We start from the raw sequence: 16,498 nt of genomic DNA, 5'->3' as shown, positions 1-16,498 counted from the left end.
TAATCCTTTTGACTTTGTCAAACCACTTCAGAGCCAGAAAAAGTTGTTAATACTTCAAATTCCGTGTAATCTCTAGGAAGTTCTTGTCAGTCTTAATAAGAGATGCTGACCTGGTAGAACCATCTATATCCTTGAAGAAGATGACTCTAGGGGTTTCTACCAATTGAATTCCAGTAGTAGCAGGGCCAAGATTTTCTTTCTTATTGTATTTTGACCAGTTGTTGAGCCTTTATGTTTTCTCTTCCCAGAAATATGTGGTTGAAAACCCATTGTATGAGGAGCGGCGGAATCTAGACCGCCAAGCTGGCTTGGCTGTGGTCCTAGAGACAGAACGGCGACGGCAGAACGAGCTAAAGCGCAAACTTAGTGAGAAACCAAAGGAGGAGAAGAAAGAAAAAAAGGCAAAGGTCTTGAAGGAAGTAAAAGAGGATGACAGAGTCTCTGAGGAATTAGAGGACCAACTCTCTGAGGGTGGGAACTCCCCTGAAAAGGCTGAAAATAAAAGGAAGGGTAGCATCAAACTGCAATTAAAGGAAGAGGTAAAGAAAGAATCACCAACATCTTTTGGGAAATTCAGCTGGAAGAAGCCAGAAAAAGAGGAGGAAAAAAGTTCAATGGTCCCAAGTATTCCTAAGGAAGAGGTTGTGGAAAACAGTAAGGACAAAGAGGATGGGAAAGCTGAGGCTGGGAAGGCAAAGCCCATCAAAATCAAGCTCTCTGGGAAAACAGTTGTTGCACATACGAGCCCTTGGATGCCCGTTGTGACAACTTCAACCCAGACTAAGATCCGACCCAACCTGCCTATCCCATCCACAGTACTCCGCAAGTCTGGTTCAGCCACAGTGAGCAAGCCAGCTCCTCTTAACACCTTTCTTTCCATCAAGTCCTCTGGAACTACTGCTAAGCCTCTGCCAGTGGTTAAAGAGTCTTCAGCTGATCTTCTCTTGCCTCCTGATATCATCTCCAAAGCATTTGGTGGGGAAGAGGTGATTCTAAAAGGGTCTCCAGAGGAAAAAATGGTACTGGCTGAAAAGAATGAACCATCCCATATACCTGAACAAGTGCTACCACCTCCTCCACCACCCCCTCCGCCACCACCTCCGCCACCCCCAGTTATACCTCATCTAGCTTCTCCATCTCCTGCTCAGACAAATGCTGTCTTGGCTCCAGTCAAATCAAACCCAGCTGTATCTCACACTCTCAGCCCTGGCTTCCTGGGTCCTAACATTTTGAATCCTGTGTTGCCAGTAGCCATCATGGCGTCAGCACAGCCAGCTGCCATTCCTTCCGATGAGACAGCTCCTGGGGTGAGTGAGAGTGACCGAGACCAGACCCTCTTCTCTGTGTTAGTGCGTCCTCCACCTCCCCTCTCAAGTGTGTTCAGTGAACAAGCCAAAAAATTGGAAAAGCGAAATTCATGCTTAGCCACAGCCAATGCTAAGGACCTATATGATATATTCTACAGTAGTGGTGGAAAGGGGGCCCCTGAGACTAAGCTGAGTGGCGGTCTATTGGCCAATGGGGAAAATAGCAATCTTTCTAGAGTCGAAAGTTCAGACACCTCTTCCACTTCCACTTTGAACAACAGTACATCCCAAGAGGGATTGCCTCCAGATAGAAGTTTGATCTCTGCTCCTGAAAAGCCCACTGCAAAAACTCTGGTGTCTCTAGGGAAATGGTCAGTTGTAGAACACACAGACTCAGAAAACAGAGGCAGTGGCTATGGATTCCTACAGCCTCTAACAAGGTTGTGCCAAAGCAGGCCTTACGAAACTATTACCCCAAAGACAGATACTTTGGCCATGTGGACTTCTAGCTCCTTCCAGAGTGATACTAATAGGGATATATCTCCAGGAGGAAAAATCGAGCTTGATCTCAGAGAACCAGGACCACCAGGTGTAGAGCCAGCCCCTCAGCTGTCAGATATGCACTGTCATATCATGGAATCTCAGAAGTTGGTAGAAACCCACCTTATAGACTCTGGTAACCAGGATGAGGAAATTCAAGAGCTCCACAAATCTAAGGATTGTGAAGAAAGTGAGGTAGAGGTAAACAATAAACTAAGAGAAAAGAGACCAAAGCTTTCTGAAGGGATGGTAGGAGAGGAAACAGGTATCAGTGCTGGGCCCAATAGCATAGAGGATTCTAATTTGAACCGTGGGGACAGATGTACATGGGAGGGAGAAATAGAACAGTCTGAGTTGCAGATGACTGACAAAAAGGCTGAACAGTCCAGGAAATTGATGACAGTAAGTGAAACTCAAAGTAAAGTAGTGAGTGACTTGAGTGCACAGGCTCTCTCTTCTACAAAGGCAAAAATAGACTCATTTCCACCAGAAGCTAGGTCTTTACTCCAGAACCCACAAGATATACCTGTGAAAGTTTCTGCTCCGGAATTGCTTCTCCAGTCCCCAGCCAGATCAGATATGTGTTTAACAGATAGTGCACAGGAACAAGGAGTTTCAACTGGTAATGAAGAGTGGCTAGAAAATTCAGCTCCAGAATCTTCTTCCAGGACAAGTTACAGAAGCCTCAAACTCCAGAGAGAAAGATCAAAAGACTTGCAGGGTAAAATGATTTATGAACTGACTGTTTGGGATGAAAATAATAAGTCAGAGACCTGGAAGAGCCCAGAGAAACCAGAAACAGAAACTCTGGAGCTACAAGATGTCCATCCAGAATTAACAGTGACAATAGAAAGCAAGGCCTTAGAAGACTTTGCAGTTACAGACTTAAAAGTAGAAGAGCTTGCTGCCCTGGGGAACCTGGGGGATATGGGTGTTGATTTCTGCAATACTCGGGTAGACCAAGCACATAGATCCCCAAATGCCCTGTCTCAGAAAGTGTGTGAAGAAAATTCTATGTCACCTATAGGATGTAATCCCTCCACTCTCCCTGACTTGGAACCAATCCCATCCTTTTCTGAGTTTCCATTAGATTCTCCCAAAACCCTGGTGCTTAACTTTGGAGCAGAAGGTGAACAAAACTCATCTAATCCCAGAAGTGGAAGGATCACCCCTAACATTTTGAAAACTGGACTTCCTATAGAAAATGTTAACCTTGGTTTGGGGAGCTTAGAGGGAACACACCAAGCACTTGACCTATTAGCAGGAGGAATGATGCCTGAAGAAGTGGAAGAAACTTCTCAATTAGAAAAACAAGATTCACTCAGATTGGAATCGGAAACAATTAATCCTGCAGGCCTTGGGCCATCTCCTTGCCTTCCAGACCTTGTTGAATTTGTCACACGGACATCTGGAGTTCAAAAAGAGAAGATATGTTCTCCTCTTTCTGAGCCAGGTGACCCTCCTAAGTGTAGTTCCCCGGAGACGGGACCACTACAGCTAGAAATACCGAAAGTATCCATCACACACCTAGCAATTCCTCAAGTAGATGAGGACACTGACCACCCTTTGAATTTGGCAAAATCTCTGGCTTCAGGGTCTCCTACAAGGGAGCAAATAGTTGGAGGCAGTATGGTCCCTCAGGAAATAACTGCACAAGAAGCTTCAGTTGCTGCCACCCAGGACCACACAGAATCCAGTGTTCATGACTAAAAGTACACATCCAGAGCTACTTGTGGATGAATCAAATTGGCTTCTAGAAATCAGGTGCCCAGATGATCCAGGACTAGTTGGCTATCTCATCTGGAACCTACACCAAGAGATGCAGTAAGCATCTTACAGTAAATGTTCATGGAAGCCAAAAGTTTACCTCTTTCCTTTTTTTTCCTTTTTTCTTAAGATACCAGACAAATCAGTCATAACTTCTATACATATCTGTAAAAAAGTATTTTTCTGTTATTATTATTATTTTTATTTTTTGCCAATTTGCTTTCTCCTACTTTGTCATTAAAATCAAATGTCTGTCTGGCTCACCACATAGTGTGCTTTGATTGATTGTATTTTGGCTTTGACTCTGCCATTTCTGGAATGTGGGGGAGGAGGGAGACAGCTGACTTCGATTGCTATGTTGTATTCCTACCCAATTTCCTGGGCAGCTGATGGATCTCTGGGAGAAACACCAGAAAGCCTGCTGAAATGGAAAACTAATGAAGGAAGGATTGTTCATCTCTTAGGCTTCCATTTGGATGGGCCTGCCTTAACATTGTTTGAAATGCAGCGTGAGTAGCTCTTTTGTTTACTGTTTACTTCCTTGTGCCATGTCAACCCCACACTTCCTTTATCCTGTTGCCTTTGCTTGAAATGGTCCTGCTAACCCACAAACCTGTTTGGAAAGAGCCTCAATAAACGAAGAAAATCTAGCAGGTTCACTTTTGGAAGACGACAAATCGGTAAGGCTTATTCATGGCTCAATGCCAGGAGCAGATATGCTTTTTGGGTCACTTTTATTTTTGAGACAGCCTTTGTGTTCATTGTATTGTGATCCAGTAACATTTTGTGTTAAATTGTGTAGCAGCCATTTCTGTTCTGAAGAGATAGAAGAGCTGAAACTTGTTTTGGGATTGGACTCATTCTCTGTTCCACAATCCGTATGTGTTCTTTCCTCTACCTCTCCCTTTCCCAAGTTATTTCCACCATAGTGTGATGTTTGGGGTTGTACATTTTGTTCAAAAGATTAAAGAATTTATAAGTTGGCTTGGACAAGTTTAATTTTATTTTTAATGTGTTAATTACTTGGAATAAATGCATTAACCTCATGTTTCTTTCTGGATTTTGTTTTGAAAACCACACACATTTGAACTCCACAGGAAAACTAGAACAATGAACTCCTGCCGTCCTGTTGTCTATCTCCTCCCTCCCAGTCGTTTTTTCCCCCCCATTTGTTAGGGCTGCTTCCATCATGTCAGATTGTTAAATTATGTAGTCTGTGCCCAGTGCTGCCTGGGTGGGTAGTGAGTAGGCAATAGTGGTCTGGTTTTGGTATCTTCCTATTGTGAAGCTTTTCATAAACTCTTATATTGGCTCTCCCTGTGCTCTGGAAGCTGAGCTCCCCATAGAACATTCATGTTCTTGCTGAAGGTGCTCTTGGGGATCAGAAAGCTTAGTCCTCAGATTTTTTTCTTTTCTTTTCTTTTTTTTAATGTTTATTTTTGAGTGAGACAGCGCATGAGCAAGGGAGGGGCAGAGAGAGAGAGAGGGAGACACAGAATCTGAAGCAGGCACCAGGCTCCGAGCTGTCAGCACAGAGTCCAACACAGGGCTCGAACTCACGAGCCGTGAGATCATGACCTGAGCCAAAGTCGGGTGCTTAACCATCCCCCCAGTCCTCAGATATTCTGATCTCTGTCCCAGTTTTCTCTTTACTTTCTTGTTAGAAATTTATAACCTGGCTCAACAGAGGCTTCAGAGTCTTGTTTTCTACCCACTCCCTCAAAAATAATGCAAAGTTGCTGATCTTTTTTCCTAGGAATTTTTTCCCCTGTTAACTTGTGTGCAGAGCTGCAGAATCCTAGGTTGAGTTTGGGGAGGCTATTTACTTTTTCTAAAGCCTTGACTAATGTCTACTTAGAAGATGTCCTGGCCTTTGTTGTTGTTCATGTTGTGGAAAGGGCACATATTTAGGAGAGTTAAGTCCTTGAATGTTCCTCAGCCATTTGCCTTGCTGTGATATTGGACAAGTTACCACACCTCACTGTGCGACAGGGATTTTTTTTTTCCCTCCTTTAAGATGAGGATCATTATCTCCATTGCAGCACCAAATGTATCCAGGGTCATGCCATCCCTAGTAGTCTTCCTAGGCCTGCTTTTTAGGCTGAAGCTTGAGTTTAATGCACTTTTCTGGCCCAGAGACCATAGACTGACTCAGAAGGTGCCCTTTAGATGAACGTAAACCCAGGTGAGCTTCTGAGATGTATTTGTTTTTCTGGAGAACTACTCCTTCCCTATTCTGGCAGCCTATCTACAGGAATCAGAGAACCTAAGAGTTTAAAATGCCAGATATTACTTAGTGAGTTCATCTCCCTTTGGGGACAGATGGTTGGGTTTAGAGTGGAGAGGGGTTAATCTTGTCCAGATCTCTTACCCTTATTCTATATCTGAGGGAGTCAGAATCTTCCTCTTTAGGTTAGGAGAGGGACACTGGAGAACAGTAGGGAAGAGAAAAGAGGCAAAATCTAGGCAGTACAGAACTAATTCAAGTAGCTGTGGCTGGAGTACTTTGAATTATTTTCTTGTACTTGATAACTTCAGGCTTTTTCTGGAATAGTGAGTGGATTCCTACTTGTAAGAAACAATAGTATTCTTCATATCTGCCTTGAACTAGAAGAAGGAGAGCCTTTAGGATTCTGTAGTCTGGGCAGGAAGTGTTGCTGGCTTTCTCTTTGATCAGTAGGATCTAGCTTTGAGCCCATCCAGAGAAGCCTTGTGATAGGAAAGGCAGAACTCTAACCCAGTTGCCAGCATCTAAAAGTAGGGCCTATTTTTATTCAGCACTATCACAGCACTGAATAAATGTTCACCTTAGGAGACAGGCACATGCAAGGAGTGGGCCCTAATCTTTATATGTCGCTTATGGTGTCAGAGATAACTATTTTAATATTCTGCAAACATCAGAAACTTTTTTTTGGAATCTCTCAACTGTGAAAACAAATTATCAGTAGTTAGGTTTAAATTTGGGGAAACCTAATTTTACCTAATTTGTGTAAATAACCCCCCCAAATTCCACTTGGCTTTGTGAATGGAGACCTTTTGCTTCATAAGCCATCTTCCTCCTATTCACAGGGCAAATAATACTCTTAATCTTTGTGGTAAGTATTCCCATTTTACCTAATACAGCTTCATCTCTAAAAAAATTAAAATCAAAAAGCTAGCTAATGCTTTGGTACCAAAGCATGCCAGGACATATGTCCATTTATCAACTGCCAGATTCAGGGACTGCGGAAGAATGGTGAGGCGTTGGGCAGCAGGGATGGTTGGACATACAAAAACAGGCATCCTATAGGGACATTAAGTATGTGTTTAAAAAATAAAAAGAGGCATGTTCAGAGAGGAGACAGCCTATAAAGAAGTGAGATGGGTATTTTTTTTTTTAATGATTATTTTTAAGAGAGAGAGCATAAGCAGGAGAGGGGCAAAGAGAGAGGGACAGAGGATCTGAAGCAGGCTCTGTGCTGACAGCAGCAAGCCTGATATGGTACTTGAACTCATGAGATCATGACCTGAGCCAAAATTGGATGCTCAACCAACTGAGCCATCGAAGCACCCTGTGAGATGGGTTTTTAAAAAATACACCCGAGGCACCTGGCTGGCTCAGTCAGTAGAGTATGCATCTCTTGATATTGGGGCCATGAGTTCAAGCCCTATGTTGGATCTAGAGCTTATGTAGAAAATAAATATCCTGGGGCGCCTGGGTGGCTCGGTCGGTTGGGCGTCCGACTTCGGCTCAGGTCATGATCTCATGGTTCGTGAGTTCGAGCCCCGCATTGGGCTCTGTGCTGACAGCTCAGAGCCCGGAGCCTGCTTCAGATTCTGTGTCTCCCTCTCTCTCTGACACTCCCCCGTTCATGCTCTGTCTCTCTCTGTCTCAAATATAAATAAACATTAAAAAAAAAAAAAATAATAAAAATAATAAAAAAGAAAGTAAATATCCCTAAACCTTGGTTTTCACCTTAACAAAACATACCTACCAAGCTTGGGATAAGAGAGAACCTAAGCAAGGTCTTCATTTATTAACAATTTTGTGAGAACATGGACAAATGAAAATAGTTTGGGATTGTGAACACATTTCTTTAGAGTTTAATTTTGTAATAATGTTTATGGAATTTTTAACCAAAAAAGTTCTGTATATGGTAACTGTTCATTGATAAGCCAAGCACTGGAACTGATAATGAAAATCTATCATTTAAAAAAAAAATCACTCCCATCCTGGTTTGCCTTCAATGCTTATACACTTTCAGAGGACTCTGTATGTTTTCATTGTAGCAATTAATGTTTTAATTTTACATTTATGTGTTTATTTGATCAATATATGCCTTCCCCCACAACTAGATTATAAACTCTCCAAAGCAAGAAGTTTGTCTTTGCTTAGTTTTTTCATGATTGTATTCCCAGTGCACAGTTGCCTGACCCACATAAGAGTGCTCAATAAAAATTTGTTAAAAGAATCAATGTGGTAATAGTAGCTATTTTTTGTTAACTGATTTTGAATACTCGGCAATTTATAAGTGGGTAAAAGCTGCAAACTGCTGATTGTATTTGTTGGGTACTTAGCACTCCAAAAGACTGCTTCTGTCCTGGATCTTTGTATACAAAGCATTGTCTATAACAGCAAATGCATATCAAGGCTGCCAGTGGCCTCTTCATTTGAACAGCATTCTGGCCAGGAGGGGGACACACTGCCCCTGAAGCTCCTAGAAGAAAAATTGAGGGTAGGAATGGGGATAAACTGACCTTAGAGTTACCAATAAAAGACTTTTGGACTCTAATTTTCAGATGGCTACCTTTCTCCTTCCAGCCGGATTTTATAGGCGCGTTGAAGTCAGTCAGTCAAACCCACATCTCTGATTTGGCACAACATCCTCTTTGTCACCTCATAAAAACTAAGCCAAGCTGCCATTTGATTTCCGGAAGGAAACAAAAAAAAAGCAAAAAGTTTGCTGTTGGTAGAAGGAGGAGGGATGCTTTCACTTCTTACTCTCTATTTTTGTTTCAACATCCTGACCATTTTATATAAAATATAAATATTTCACGCACATATAAAATAAGTACACTCACACATACACGTAAAATATGTAACTTTATGTCAGTAAGGGTTATCTGGTGCTGTGGAATTGTAGACCAGGTTTGTTTGTTTTTTTTTTCCTTTGTGTGTGTATTTTTAAATATGTGTCTCTTTCACTCAGTGGATCCCTGTCTTCATTCTTCTTACCAGTTCTCTATCATTATAAATAGGTCCTGCTGCTTTTCCTTCAAGACTCCCTAAATTCCTGTATTCCCATCAGGGCTGGGCAATGTACATTCTTCAGCCTCCATTCTTGAAGAATATTATTCTTTTCTTGTTTCTCTTTTCCTCTTCCCTTTCTGTTGCCCCCACCTCTGTTTAGCTGTTTATGTATTTCCAAGTATACAAGCATTTGGCCATAAAATACTATAAATTGAGCTACTTGTCTTCACAAAGCTTAATGCAGGTACACAAAAGATACCACAAAGTCTTTGCTGCATTCAAGAGGATAAAAGTTAATTCATATCTAGATGTATTGATTAAAAGCTTTATAGGCTTTTGTCCATTCCACTGGTGGAAGATCAGGAGAGAAAGGTGTTTTGTAGAAAACAATGGAAATGAGCATGTTTAAGGGAAGTGAATAAGCAGGGTGCAAGTAGAGGCAGAGTTACATGATAGAGGATATGGAGAAAGATGGCAAAGAGGTAAAGTCAAGCATATTGAGGTATTTTCTTTCATCTCCTCTGATACTCTGCCCCTGCTAAAGTTCCACCCAGCTCTCCAACAGCCTGCCTACATAAGGATGATTATGAAGATGTTTACTGACTTTTGCCCGCCTCTCTTCCTTTCTTTTCAGGAGCAATTGCAGAAGTCTTCAGATTTCCAGAAGGAAGGACTGCAGAAGACATCTCTGCCTCAGGGAGGTAGGGATAGAAGCCACAGAGACCAAAGAAATGATGAGCGCCCTTGGGGCCAGTAGGTACTCACCTCTAAGGTCTGACTTTCAGAAGGTGGGTATGACTGCTGGGGCAGGAATGGGTTGTGGAGAAGACCCTGTGTTTTTAACTGCCAGGAAGTGGTGAATTGGGTGAGCAAGTATGTATGTCTGTATTTTTGTAGCAGTAGAATAGGGACAAGATAAGGATAGGCATATAGATGTATATTTTAAACTTGCCACTCCTCATCTCCAATTATCTCCTAACTTCCATCTCTCATTTTGTGCCACACTTACGTTAAAGCTGTGGAGTTCAGATCTTCTCATCCATCCTGGATCCAGGGGTCCCAGTGTTCCCAGCAAGTAGAACATCTACTGTCTCAGTTTCATTCTTGTCCATTTAAGAATCAAGGTAAAAATTTGGCATGTTCTTAGAGGAGTGGGGTATGAATGGACAAACGAGGCAGAGGGATGGGGAGACAATCACAAAAGGTAGTGTTTGAAAAATCCTGACTTCAGGATTTCTGACTTCAGGACCACTGTCTACCAGTTTTCATTCAGACTTACTACCTCTCCTACACTCACTGAAACATCTAGTACACAGAAGCAGGCAAGCATCGTTTCAAACTACCAGGGAAACCCCTTACTCTCTATCTAAAATGCTAGTAGGTACTTTATTTACTCCTTTTTGCACTTTGGGACTGTGGAGGAAGAAAACCAAAATCAAATAAAATTTTAGCTGACCTTTAAGTCCTTTAAACTCTGAGATTCATTTAAATCTGAGCTCCCCCTGATCCAGATTTGCCCTTAAAACTCAGCCTACTTTTTTTCATGATTTGTAAATCCAGGCATTTTTAGAGTCCCAGAGGTCTAATTTACTACCCAAATAAATCTGTGGTTTGGGTAAGTTTGGGGAATACTTGTAACACTACAAGTACAAAGAACTGCATAATATACAACCAAAGCCACCAAAGGAATAAGAAGTAAGGGGATAAGGGGTAAAAAGTATCTCAGGGCCTCTGGCTGTTGAGCTTCTGTCAGTTAAGGACTACTCATTCCTAAGGTATGACCCTGTGGATGAAGCAATGGAAAGCATTCTGGTGCCAGGGCTGCCAACACTTTGTCACCACCACTTTCTACTTTCTCTCCCTTGCTTCAACCTAAGATCTGTTTCTCATCAGCTACCACATTCCTCTGTTCAGGGACAATCAGGTGTTTGGTCACAGCTTTCATTCCTAGCTTCCTGCTTGCATTCTCCAGTGGTATCTGAGGTCCGCCTTTAAGATGTGCTGATCTGGGGGATGAGCAGGGGGAAAGGGAACATTTTTATTTATTTTATTTTACTATTTTTTTTAATTTTTAATTTGTTAATGTTTATTTTTGAGAGAGAGAGAGAGAAAGACAGACAGATGTGAGCAGGGGAGGGGCCGAGTGAAAGGGAGACACAGAATCGAAGCAGGCTCCAGGCTCCGAGCTGTCAGCACAGAGCCTGATGTGGGGCTCAAACCCACAGACAACAAGATTGTGACCTGAGCCAAAGTTGGACACTTAACCGACTGAGCCACCCAGGCACCCCTAGAAAGGAAACATTTTTAGAGTAATATTTTCCCTCTGAACTTTTATTTGATATGCTAGAGTTCACACATATTATAATGATAAGATACTTAAGGCCTTTTTGTTGAAATATATTTCATATAACGTTAAATTTTTTGTAACATAAGATTCACCATTTTAAAGTATACAGTCCAGTAGTTTTTAATATATTCAGGGTTGTGCAACTATCACCACTATCTAATTCCAGAACATTTGTACCACCCCCCCCCAAAAAAAATACCCATTAGCAGACACTCCCAATTATTCCCTACCCCAAAGCTGCTGGCAGTCACCAATTTGCTTTCCATCTCAGTGGCTTTACCTGTTCTGGGTAGTTTGTATAAATGGAGTCATACAATGTGGTCTTTTGTGTCTGGCTTCTTTCATTTAACATGTTTTCAAACTTCATTCATGTTGTCCCGTGTGTCAGTACTTCATTGTATTTTGTGGTTGAAAAATACACTACTTCGTCGATATACCACATTTTGTTTATCCACCAATTGACGGGATTTGGGGTTATTTCTGTTTTTTGGCTAATATGATTAATGCTGCCATGAACATTTGTATGCATGTGTTTGCAGACACAAGTTTTTCAGTTCTCTTGAGTATATCCTGGGTCCTATGGCCAACTCTCTAACATTTTAAAAATGAAGTTTTATATTAAAGTATAAGGTGCATATAGAAAACAGAAGCACACACATCACAAGTGTTAAGCTCAAAAATTTGTATGGAATGAACGCACCTAGGTAACCAACAACCAAATCAAAAGATAGAATATAACCAACACCCCTGAAGCCCCTCTCATGTCCTCATCCAGTTACTACACTTTCAAAAGTGTAACCACTGTTCATTCAAGCCCACATTGGGCTCTGCATTGACAATGTGGAGCCTGCTTGGGATTCTCTCCCTCCCTATCTCTCTTCCCTCCCTTGCTTGCACTCTCTCTCAAAATAAATAAATAAATAAACGTTACACACACACACACACACACACACACACACACACACACACACACATATTTTAGAAATGTAACCACTTTTCTTGACTGCTATCTGAGGTATTGTTTGGTTTTGTTTTTGTTTTATGGAGGTGAGATAAACAAGTGACATTTAGCACATTCACAATGTTGTAAACCATCACCTCTGTCTAGTTCCAATACATTCTCATCACCCCAAAATAAAACCTTGTGTCTATTAAGCAGTTAGTTCTCATTCCTACCTCCCTTCAGCTCCTGGCAATTATCAATCTGCTTTCTGTCCCTATGGATTTGCATATTCTGGTTATTTCACATAGATGGAGTCATAGGATATGTGACCTTTTCTGTCTGGTTTCTTTCACTTAGCATAATGTTTTTGAGGTTCATCCATTTTGTAGCACGTATCAGTCGCTCATTACTTTGTATAGCTGAATAATATTCCATTGTATGTGTATACCACAGTTTGTCCATTCATTCATTGATGGGTATTTGAGTTATTTCCACCTTTTAGCTATTGTGAATTGTACTGCTATGAACATTCATGAATAAGTATGTGTTTGAGTACCTGTTTTCACTATTTTTCAGTATATAACTAGAAATGGAATTGCTGGGTGATTATTTTTATGTTTAACTTTTTGAGGAACTGCCAAACTTTTCCACAGAACCTGAATCATTTTACATCCCTTTCAGCAATATACAATGGTTCCAATTTCTCCATATTCATAACACTTGTTAATTTCCTTTTTTATATATATTATAGCCATCCTAGTGTTTCATTGTGGTTTTGATTTACCTTTCCTTGATAACTAATGATATTTAACATCTTTTCATATACTATTTGGCCATTTATATATCTTCCTTAGAGAAATGTCTACTTAAGCCCTTTGCTCATTTTTTAATTGGGTTGTTTGTTTCTCTGTTGTAGAATGGTATGTATGTATGTGTGTATGTATTTTAGAGAGGGAGCGCAAGTGGGGGAGAGGGGCGGGGGGGGGGAGAGAGAGAGAGAGAGAGAGAAAGAGAGAGAGAGATGGGGGGGGGAATCGTAAACAGGCTCCACACACAGTGCAGAGCCCAATGCGGGGCTTCATCTCACAACTTTGTGATCATGACCTGAGCCGAAATCAAAAGTTGGATGCTCAACTGACTGAGCCACCCAGGCGCCCTTTTGTTGTAGAATTTTAAGGATTCTTTATATATTCTGGATACTAGACCTTTATCAGATACATGATTTGCAGATATTTTCTCCCATGCTGTATGCTGTCTTTTCACTTTGTTCTTTTGATGCACAAAAGATTTTAATTTTTTTTAAGTCCAGTGTATCCATTTTTTCTTTTATTGTTGGTTTGGTGTAATATTTAAGAATCATTGCCAAATCCAAGACCATGAAGATTTATCCATCAATTTTTTCTATGAATTTTTTAGTTTTAACTCTTATGTTTAGGTTGTTGATCTACTTTAATTTTTATATATAGTGTGGGGTAGGGGTCCAGCTGCATTCTTTTGTATGTGAATATACAGTTGTTCCAGCACCATTTATTGAAGAAACTGCTTTTTCTTTTTTTTTTCTTTTTTTTAAATTTTTTTTTTTCAACGTTTATTTATTTTTGGGACAGAGAGAGACAGAGCATGAACGGGGGAGGGGCAGAGAGAGAGGGAGACACAGAATCGGAAACAGGCTCCAGGCTCTGAGCCATCAGCCCAGAGCCTGACGTGGGGCTCGAACTCACAGACCGCGAGATCGTGACCTGGCTGAAGTCGGATGCTTAACCGACTGCGCCACCCAGGCGCCCCGAAACTGCTTTTTCTACATTGAATGGTCTTGGCATTCTTGTTGAAATTGATTGGCTGTAGATATATGGTTATTTCTGGACTCTCAGTTCTATTCCAGTGGTTTACATGTCTGTCCTGATGCCAGTGCTACTCTATTTTGATCGCTGTAGCTTTGTAGTAAGTTTTGAAATTGAGAAGTATGAGTCTTCCAACTTTGTTCTTCAAGATTGTTTTGCTGTTCGGGCCCTCTTGCAGTTTCATATGAATTTGAAGATTGGCTTTTCATTTCTGCAAAAAGGGTCATTGGAATTTTGATAGGAATTGTTTTAAATCTGTAGATCACTTTGGATAGCATTGCTATTTTGACAATATTAAATTTTCCAATCCGTGAACATAGATAGGATGCCTTTTTGTTTATTGAGGTCTTTTTTAATATCTTTCAGCAATATTTTATAGTTTTTTGTGTTTGTCTTTCATGTCCTTGGCTAAATTTGATTCTCTGTATTTTTTTATTTAATATATATTTTCAAATTTTTTTAATGTTTATTTTTGAGAGAGAAAGAGAGAGACAGAGACAGAGTGTGAGTGGGGCAGGGGCAGAGAGAGAGACAGAATCTGAAGTAGGCTCCAGGCTCTGAGCTGTCAGCACAGAGCCCAACGTGGGGCTGGAACCCACAAACCACGAGATCATGACTTAGGCCGAAGTCAGATGCTCAACCAACTTAGCCACCAAGGTGCCCCTGTTCCTCTGTGTTTTATTCTTTTGTATGCTGTTGTAAGTGGAATTGTTTCTTAATTTCCTTTTGGACTATTTATTGCAGGTATAGAAACACAAATCACTTTTATGTGTTGATCTTATACCCTGAAACTTGGCTGAATGTGTGTGTGGACTCTTTATAGTATTAATATTAAAAAATAAATACATATTATTAATATAGTATAATATATATTATATATAAATAAGATCATGTTATCTGAGAATAGAGATAGTTTTACTGTTTCCTTTCCAATTTGGATATCTTTTATTTCTTTTTCTTGCCTAATCGCTTTAGCTAGAACTTCTAGTACAATGTTTAAAAGCAATAGTAAAAGTGACATCCTTGTCTGTTTCCTAATTTTAGGGGGAAAAGTTTCAGCTTTTTACCATTGTGATGTTAGCTCTAGGTTTTTTATAAATGACCTTTATCATATTGAAGGAATTCCTTTTTGTTTCTAATGTTCTGAGAGTTTTTATCATGACAAGGTGTTGAATTGTGTTAAATACTTTTTATGTTTTAATTGAGATGATTATGAGTGGGGTTTCTTCTTTCATTATATTAATGTTGTGTATTGCATTGATTGATTTTCTTATGTTTTACCACCCTTACATTCCTGGGATAAATCCTACTTACACAGTTGTTCATAGGGTTATCTTATAATACCTTCTTATTTCTGGGAGGTCAGCAGTAATGTCCCACTTTCATTTCTGATTTTATATTTTTTAATTTTTTGTCCAACTACATATCAGTTTTAGTAAAGCCATTATTCTTTTTGGGGGTGGGGGAGGAACAGAGGGAGAGAGAGAGAGAATCATAAGCAGGCTCTATGCCCAGCATGGAGCCCAACGTGGGGCTCTATCTCACAACCATGAGATCATGACCTGACCCAACATCAAGAGTCAGACGCTTAACCTATTGAGCCACCCAGGTCCCTCATTTCTGATTTTAGTTATCTGCCTCTTCTCTCTTTTTTTCTAAGTAAATTTAGCTAAAGTTTTGCCAATTTTGTCAGTCTTTTCAAAATACCAACTCTTGATTGATTGCATTGATTCTCTATTGTTTTTCTGTTCCCTATATCATTTATCTCTGCTCTAATCGTTATTATTTCTTTCTTCCTACTGTCTTTTAGTTTTAGTTGTCTTTTTTTTTTTCCTGTTTCCCCAAGCTGTAAAGTTAGGTTATTGATTTAAGATCTTTTTTAAAACATTTCACAGCTATAATTTCCCTCTTGGCACTGTTTTCACTGCATCCCATGAGTTTTGGTATGTTGTATTTTTATTTTCATTCATCAAAGCATTTTGATGAATTCATCAAAGTATTTTATTATTTTCTTGTGAGTTCTTCTTTGACCTATTGGTTACTGTATAGAGTGTGTTGTTTAATTTCCATTTTTGTGAATTTTCCAGTTTTCCTTCAGTTATTTTTAGCTTCATTGTATTATGATTGGAGAAGATACTTTGTATGATTTCAGTATTTTTAAATGTATCGAGTTTTATTTTTTAGATATATTGTGGACTAACATATCTATTCTGGAGAGTGTTTCATGTGTACTTGAGAAGAATGTATATTCTGTTTTTGGATAAAGTATTCTGTATGTTAGGACTACTTAGTTCAGTGTTGTTCAAATGTTTATGCATTTGCCTTTTATTTAAAAAAAGTTTTAATGTTTATTTATTTTAGATGGCAAGGGGCAGGGGGCGGGGGCAAGGGGCAGAGAGAAAGGGAGACAGAGAATCCCAAGCAGGCTCCACAACTGTCAGCACAGAGTCTGATGCGGGGCTCGAGCTCACAAACAGTGAGATCATGACCTGAGCTCAAACCAAGAGTTGGTTACTTAACCAA

General features: G+C 40.2%; 1 protein-coding gene across 3 annotated transcripts in view; it reads left to right on the top strand.

Moving 5' to 3' along the window:
- Positions 1-16,498, top strand: part of ZNF318 (zinc finger protein 318) — a 44,141-nt gene that overhangs the window by 23,237 nt on the left and 4,406 nt on the right. The window contains exon 8 of one of the 3 annotated variants that reach the window (XM_040473585.1): positions 9,479-9,632. In XM_040473585.1, the coding sequence (XP_040329519.1) occupies positions 9,479-9,601 (123 nt within the window). In that variant the 3' untranslated portion in view covers positions 9,602-9,632. Of the gene's footprint in view, positions 1-248; positions 4,661-9,478; positions 10,501-16,498 lie in introns of those variants that run through there. The other 2 variants (XM_040473584.1, XM_040473583.1) reach the window with 2 other exon arrangements.

Source organism: Herpailurus yagouaroundi, unplaced genomic scaffold (assembly GCF_014898765.1).
Source record: "Herpailurus yagouaroundi ecotype Mexico unplaced genomic scaffold, PumYag 139, whole genome shotgun sequence".
Classification (NCBI taxonomy): domain Eukaryota; kingdom Metazoa; phylum Chordata; class Mammalia; order Carnivora; family Felidae; genus Herpailurus; species Herpailurus yagouaroundi.
This window is presented reverse-complemented; position numbering and strand designations above follow the sequence as displayed.